Here is an 8,166-nt window from a genome sequence, read left to right as displayed (position 1 = left end):
AAGATGTGCAGTATGCGTAGTCCAACCAAGTGGTGTATACACATCAACTTGAGCCATAAATTTGCTCCAAGTATTGCTGCCATATAAGTAACAGCAATTCTTCTGTTGATTACACATAATAGAACCTTCTCACACAGAAAACTACTTACCATTTCTTAGGAAATACAGAAGTATTCAGTGGATCTTAACCAGTAAAATAAAGCAGCTGCTCTAGGACATACTCCACAAACAAGTCAAAGTGTTAGGGCACTCCTGGTATTAAGTTAACACCAAGCCATAGTGATGAGCATCAAGCTTATGCATAGTAGCCATACTCTACCAATAGAAGCAACTTCGGAGTCACTCACTCAGTTTCTTAAAAGAGTTCTCTCCTTCTCCCCTCTGTATTTCATTTATGCCCCACTAAAAAGAATCAGCTTACAGTGCTTGAAGTTCTGGGGCTTTTAAGAGATTGTGACAAGGGGCACAGGAAAAAGCCTGGTAACTAAGGGTGTATAGACGTCCCTAAAGGGCAGGTCTTGTAGCAGGGAAATGAGAAATGGCTCCATGAGGATGGAACACGTTTGGGTTTTTTTTAAACCCGAGTACAACAATTTAAGGAGGGAAAAAACGTGGATGAGATAGAGGATGTTCAGAAGATGTTCCCCCAGGCTGGAGATGCTGTTCTTGGGATGTTACAGTATGGGAAGATGTGCATGTTTTTGAGGCAGCAAACAGGAGTCAGCCACTACTTCAGAAAGCACGAAGGGAGCTCTGAAACAGAAATGCTTCAGAAACTGCCAAAGCAATTCAGTCTCAATGCATGTTTCAATGGGTAACAAAGGAACCTCAAATGGCATAGGAAAAGCCACATCTTTCCATTAACTGATTGAATGGTGTTAAAAAGGCATAAAAAAGGACTAGGATTACCTCTTTGTGATACCAGCAAACACAAACAAATCCAGTTCTCTGGAGACGCAGTGGCACATGATCACAGTAAATTAGATCTTTTATTGCTTCGAAGCAGAAACAAATATATAATTTATATGCATTCATGTGTGTAGGCATAAGAAACACAAACCTCAGGAGAAAAGCATGAACTACTGTCCCTTTTAAAAAGTTCAGTTTTCTATTAAATTTCAAAACAAGTAGTGAACTTGTAGGAAATAATGCAGGATAAGCTGCTTTTTTTTTTTCCTGATGTAACTGTTTAGAAGAAAAACTTGGTCTTAAAACAATTTTAGTCCCTTTTGAAGTCAGTTGAAAGGTTTTATTTTTATTTAAAGAAAAACTAATACAGGAACATTTTTTCAATAGTATGGCAACATCTTCCAGGTAGAATTCCAATGGAGACAACAAAAGTAAAATCTTGAGAACAATAATTTGTTTGTCCTGAGTGCCTCGTAACTTTTAATTTGAAGGTTTTATAAATGAAAGGGTGTGTGGAAGGTTGTGTTCTTATCTGGAAAAACTTCTAGCTTTGTCTTGCACTCTTGTAAAAACCCTACATGTATTCATGTGTTGTTAAAAAGCCTAATATTCATGCCGACAGTTCCTCAAACATGCCATAGTGGCACACCAAGGCCAGATTTCATTTCAGCAGCAATATTTGGGAGTACACAGTGGACAAGGACAAAGGAGCTAAAGTCAGAAACAAAAACATTCCTTTCTCTTTAATCAATATGTTGTTAGACTGGTGGATTTGATTCATTAATCTTTCAGTAAGTGAAAAATCAAACAGATTGACCATTACAGAAGAAAAAAAAAATTGCAAATGAAATTCATTCTAATGAAATTGTTTTTTAAGAGTGCTATTTCATTATGTAGAGTTTCATCAGAAGAGCTGGATTAAAAAGGACCCATTTCTTTGAGGTAATGTATCTAGAGGCAAACTGAATCCAAAAGACCTGGAAACAAACTTCTTAAACCCATTCAAGTTCCACCAGAAAAAAAGGAACTGGAAAGAAAAAAAGAAAAAAAAAAAGGAAAGAGAAAAAAAAGTATCACATTTTGTGTTTAGTAGCTTTGAACCAAACTTCATGTGACTTCCACGTTCCATCTAAACATGGGGGGATGGGACATACAAAAACCTCAAAAAGTAAAATGCCTGAAGCTTTGCAATGAACTACTTTTTGTATCTTCAGCAACTGCTTCATATTGATTCATCTACTACTCTACCACACATGAAATTAGCAATTAAAGGCTTCCATGCATCCAGTATTAGATCCTACAAATCCTGTTAACCACAGGAGCAAAATTAGAACAAGAGGAATCAGCTAAACTAAAAAGTGCTTATTGTAAGCTGTATGGAATTTGTCCTTTGCTGAAAAAAACATGAAAATTCTGGACAGATTGCACACACAAGAGTATTTAATGTAGGATTATAACTCAATTAAGACAACTATTTCTCTGATCCTATAATTCTAAGGCATTTTGCAGATGTCTGTTACTTCTGCGCTGTATACAAATTTCTTTCTCTTCTCCACAATATAAACTCAAATTTTATGAAAAGACATATTTAGTCTTCTGCATAGAAAAATAATTTTCACAATCTATGTTTAAAGACCCGAGTATTCTTGATGAATTTAAAATAAGATAAACTAAATTAACATTTACAACATTAACTGTGAACATCATCCATATATGTAAATATGTAATTAGAAGTAAAGCCTCACTGATACCCTTGTTTCCTTAAGGAATGCTTGGACCATGTCCCAGAGCACAGAGGAAACACATCCTCAGCCCAGCACAAGCCATGCCAACCCCAAAACTAGACGCAGTGACACACAAAGCTGCATACACAAGAGACACAAGACTGTAACTTCAGACTCCAAGCCAGCCTGGAGACCACTGTGCTGTGCTGTGCTACAGGAATAAACATGCCCTTTCTCTGTTCCAATGTGAACAAAAGTGCATCTGCACTACCATTAATCACATGAGACTGTTTTGCTTCAGCTTTGTCAAAACAAATTCAGGTTTTCTGAATTTAGCAAAAGATAAAGGATTTATCTAGACCAGAAAAATGGAAAAAGGTTACATAAACTTTGCTAACTAGCTAGAAAAATAAAATTGTTAATCCACGCCTCAAAAAAAGGTCACCATTAGCTCAGGGTTAACTAAAACTTCTTAGCTAATCTCTGGCCTAATTTTGACCTCTCCTGTTAATTGCAGAAATGCTTTCAGTTAATATATTGTAGAGCTGTGCTTACACCCTTCTGTAGTTTCTTGCCTCGCAGCTCATAAATTAAAGACAAAGTACCTTTTTCTAAGTTTAATTTGTATCCAATTAGCTCTGTGTTGTTACCTACAGTGAATAGTAAAGACAAACATTAAGCATTTTAATCTGTTTCATGAAGGAGGTATTCATTAATGTAAAGTAACATCAAAACCTTTATTTACTTTGTTTTTTTTTCCTTCCAGATCATAAAACACTACTTTACAAAGTCAGTAAAAATACCCAGTTCTTCTGCTTTTGGAAATTCCCATTAAAAAGAGGTATAGTTATATCAGTGTTAGAAGAACTAGTTAAAGAATACATGTAAATCTAATGGACCTGCAGTCATTAGTTGGTTGTATCTTGACCTAATAAATTGTCATTGCATCATAACTCTTAAAGGGCTCTTTACATGAGCTTGTTTAATTCCTTTAGTAGCATAATGTCTGGATGTCAGGATACGATGTATCCACACCCATAAAGTGTTGCCTTCTGTGGAAGAGTAGTCTTTACTCAAGTAAAAGTGAAACACCTGAATTAAAATTCTAAAATAATGCATTTACCAACATTCACTCTTTTAAACAACGTTGGAAGTGTTCAGGTTCCAGTAAAAATCCACCCAGCCTTAATTTAAAAATTAAATCTGGGAGAGAAATTAAACTCGACTGCATTTGAAAATGTATATAAACCCATAAAAAAGGAATTCTATTAATGTAAGAAATAAGAACCTCAAGGTTAAAGAGGACTAAACAAATAGCATACCTTATGTTCATCTGAACTAAGTAATACAAGGAATTACAGTTTGAAGGCCTACTGTAATTACATGTTAAAATGGTCAGCAAAAATCCAATGTACTTCTAAAAGCTGAAGCCTTACTATTCTATTACATTCGTATTCCTTGTCTTTTCATACTGATAAAGGCTTCTCCAAAGCAAATATATCCATTCATACTGAGGATCATACTTGTTAAGAGATAACACAAGCCCAAATTATGCTCTAAGTCATCTTCTTTTCTATAGGAAATGAGAATGATCTTCTGTAATATGAACAAAGGCACATGGCTTACTGAAAAAATGAAAAAGCTTGTCCGATATTGTTTGTCATATCTGTAGATAAACTCTTGCCTAGGAAGGGCTTAAAATTTGTTCCATTACAGTACAGTCAAATGTTTGGATGAAATCCAGATTCATATTCATTTGCTAGCCGCAGATAAATCCTACTGTACTGCCAGTACAGTTTTCTTAAATTTTAACATTATTCACCAAAAGCTCCATTCTTCTGAGTTTGCGCTTATTCTTTGGCATTGGCTTGTCATACAACCCATTTTTGAGGAGATGCTCCTTGCTATGATGGATCTGGGCACCATGCTGAAGCTGGAAAGAGCATAATGCCTGAAGTGGACGAAGTATAATCTGCAGAAAGACAAAGGGTTGAGGGGGAGACAAAAACCCCCAGAATTTTAGTAACATATTTTAGACACATCAATCATTCCAGATTTGGTATTTAAGGACCAGCTTTAAATGCCGATAAAATAGAATTTGGATGATAGACGTTAATAAAAATATAACCTTTGGAGACAAAGAGGGCACAATTGAGTAAGAGATGTACTAAGAAGAAGCCACAAAGAAGACACACATACGTTTACCTGCTGTCAACCCTTACTCCTTTCCTTGGACCCACTCAATCCTGACTTCATCCCCAGCTATGTTACTGTAAGTTATGGCTTTAACTTGACCTTAGCAATGGACTACAATTAATTACTTTGGTTCAGCCAGTAAGCTGTAATAAATAAGTAACAATAACTGAGCTGTTTGTGCTTGCATGAAGAGACTTTGGGGGGGGGGGGGGGCTTAGGAAGATAGGAAAGACTCATGATCAAGGCTGCTCATCTGCTATCCTAGAGACTGGACTGTATCCCTGCTTCTGCCCAGCAATATTATGTAGGACTGATGAAGCCACACAGACCCAAATATATCTCAAGTGGCTCCTAATTGAAGGTTCTTAATTTTCTGGTTGCCTGACTTAGCATCGCAGAGCCTTGTACAGGTGCAGAGCAATCACAAATGTAACTGCAGTCAGCAGGAGCTGAGTTTCTACCAAGTTACTTTTACTGGACATTGAACCAAGCACCCATTCTTAACTTCCACAGCTCTTGACTTCAGTTCATCATATTAAACACACACACACAGAGGGTATTAAAAGGTGCAAGCATATTTACGAAACTCTTGGCTATTGCAAGATTTACAGAAGCACACTTCCGAACCTGAAAATTGGGCTGGGCCAATTCTGAGCAGAAGGGAAAAAACCATAACACAGTACTGGCAATAATCAACACTGACAAAATATTCACCGTGGGCCTAAAGGAAAAATATGCCAACATTGTCCTAGCACACCAAAGGTAATATGAAAAACCCATTTTAATTGCAGTACTTCTTCATAGGTTTAACTTCTACAGTAGATAATTACCCTCTTCTAAGATAAAAGAACTTGATAGCTGCACTGTCATAACAGATAAAGAGGTTTCTAGAAAAGTGTATCAATGCACAGTTCCAACTTCTGAGCCATATTTTCTTCTATGTCCACACACTTCACCCTGGCCTGGTTTTAAATGCAATTGATTCAATCAATTGATTTAATGTTGAGGCAACTTTTCAGTGTTATAGAGGTAAGATACAGGTGTGGCATACTCTGTACTATATAGTTACAGAAGCAATTTTCAATCTGGGAACCTTAGATGGAGGTCAATTACCAAAATATTCCTTGTCTGATGGAGAGGGATATGAGCATCCCTGAGTGAATTGGCTTTAAATCCCTTTCACAGACTCTTCTGTACTACATTCTGAGCACACAATCAGACTGCAGACCCAGGACTAAATTGAGAAACTACTCATAGGTCCTTTTCAAAAGGCTTATTAAATTGATATTACTAATGTCAGCAACAAAAGATTAAGAGCATTATCTTAATAACCTCTTCCATTACAGACTAGTGGGATCACAACTGGTAAGGGAAAGGCTAATGTCCAATTAGTATTCTTTGACCTGGAATAGACTTAAACTCAAGAACTATTAATTCCCAAATTCCTCCAATGACATGTAAGAGTTGTGAACTGGCTGGTAGGAAGACATAACCCAGTGAGTTGCATTTCATGGTTATAGGAGTGCAGGAGGTCAGTGGGACAGGCTTAGAAAACCATTTTATCTTTGAACTAACTGTGACAGGTACTCAGACCATCTCTGCCATCTAGTTTTTGGAGAAGGCAACTTACTGCTTTTCATAGAGTAACATACTCAGTTCCTCAATTTTCACTGTCAAATGTGACATCAATAGGTATGTACCTTCACTGTCTCTCTGCTATTCATAAAATAAAATCTCAGCTGCTTAAAATTCCGTACCTCTTGTATACTCTTATTTTTTTCCATGATAGTAAGAGCAACAGCTGCACATTCAAGTGTAGACAGACAAGTGTTTGTTGGCTGTGTTCGAATTACATATTGACTTGAAATGCTGGGTTTTAACTGCACCTGAAAAATAGAAGGCAGTATTAAAGTAAGCAGATCAGTATAGTAAACAAGATACACCTTCCTTATACCAAGTAAAACACAGGCTCTTCATTCTGCAGTCAGTTGCCTACTTTCCTTTTTGCTATCTTGTCTCCCAGTAGCCAGTGACATTACACAACTGTTAAGGATAGAACTACTTGTTTACCTAAAAATGACTTTCTGCCTCAAGTGACAACCAATCTAAATCACTAATTAAAGTTCTTTAAGAAAGAGGCATTTAAATCAACAATTACACTGCCTGTTTTATCAGCTCCAAAAGCTTTTACTGAGTTAATAAAGAGCAGCTGAAACATAATACAATTTACATTATTGGCCTTTGTATGAAAATTCAGACATTACTCCTTTATTCCTAACATTCTCATCTCTATGTATGTTTCAAATATAATTTGCCAAAGAAGTTGATGTTTTAACAACACTTCACTATTCTTAAACAAATACTATCAGTTCCTTTTCTAATTGTAGTATAGTACAAAAACCCTATGGAATCATTGTAAAAGAGGCAGTCCATTTTCTTTTTTTTAATGTCTTCCCAGCAACAGTCTTCTGTTTTCTCTTCTTCTTGAAAAAAAACAATGCCTGTTCCACATGGCCACAATATATTGCTTAAATTCTGTTTGCCAGAGATTTTTCATCATTCCTCACTTCATTTAGTATTGTCCCTCTTCACTTTTCCCATTTTTGCTTCTATTTGTAATAGTTCATTTTTCTTGATCTCTTTTACATGCACACATTCTTAAATGCTCGAGATACGTCATTTGCAAAAAGGAAACTTCAACTTGAATAAAGGATGAATAAGATAAAATTCCAATACTTTAATTGATCCTAATGTAATGGGAAAAAAATTAATTAATAAATATATAAAAGGCAAAAAAAGAGGAAAGTCATACTAGATAGGACAAATAAGTTAGCTATAAAGGTTCATTACACTCAAATAGAGGAAATGACAGAAAAAATACATCTCTGTGAAAGAAGGTCCATAACAATGCATTGTAGGTTTAAGGAGGTTATACAATTAACAACTGTGGATTCAACTGAAAATGCACCGGTGGGCTCAAAGCATAGAAATGTATGTTTCCTGAACATTCAAACTGTTCTTAGATATTTGAAAGTAATGGTTACAACAGGTGGTGATAAAATGTTATTGTAAAGAAATGCAATGGTCACCCAAACATAAAACTTAATTTCATTTTCTGCAGACACTTAGACACATCTGCATATTAATTGGCATGATGTATGACAAATTACTTAGTGATCGCCTATTACTTACTATAAAGTTTAACCTGGTATTTTATATTTAAAGACAAAATAGTTGAAGTAGTTGATGTCTACATGTCTGCAGACTGAGTCTTCAGACTCTAGCTCTGTAATCTGACTGTTGAAAAAAAATAATTTACACTGAACACCTCATTAGC

General features: G+C 35.8%; 1 protein-coding gene across 1 annotated transcript in view; it reads right to left on the bottom strand.

Moving 5' to 3' along the window:
* Nucleotides 1-970: 970 nt before the first annotated feature.
* Nucleotides 971-8,166, bottom strand: part of DTWD2 (DTW domain containing 2) — a 72,400-nt gene continuing 65,204 nt past the window's right edge. The window contains exons 5-6 of the mRNA XM_030467791.1: nt 6,587-6,715; nt 971-4,605 (exon numbers count right to left, since the gene is read on the bottom strand). Coding sequence (XP_030323651.1) covers nt 4,435-4,605; nt 6,587-6,715 — 300 coding nt within the window. The 3' untranslated portion in view covers nt 971-4,434. The remainder of the gene's footprint in view (nt 4,606-6,586; nt 6,716-8,166) is intronic.

This window comes from Calypte anna, chromosome Z (assembly GCF_003957555.1).
Source record: "Calypte anna isolate BGI_N300 chromosome Z, bCalAnn1_v1.p, whole genome shotgun sequence".
Taxonomy (NCBI): Eukaryota; Metazoa; Chordata; class Aves; order Apodiformes; family Trochilidae; genus Calypte; species Calypte anna.
This window is presented reverse-complemented; position numbering and strand designations above follow the sequence as displayed.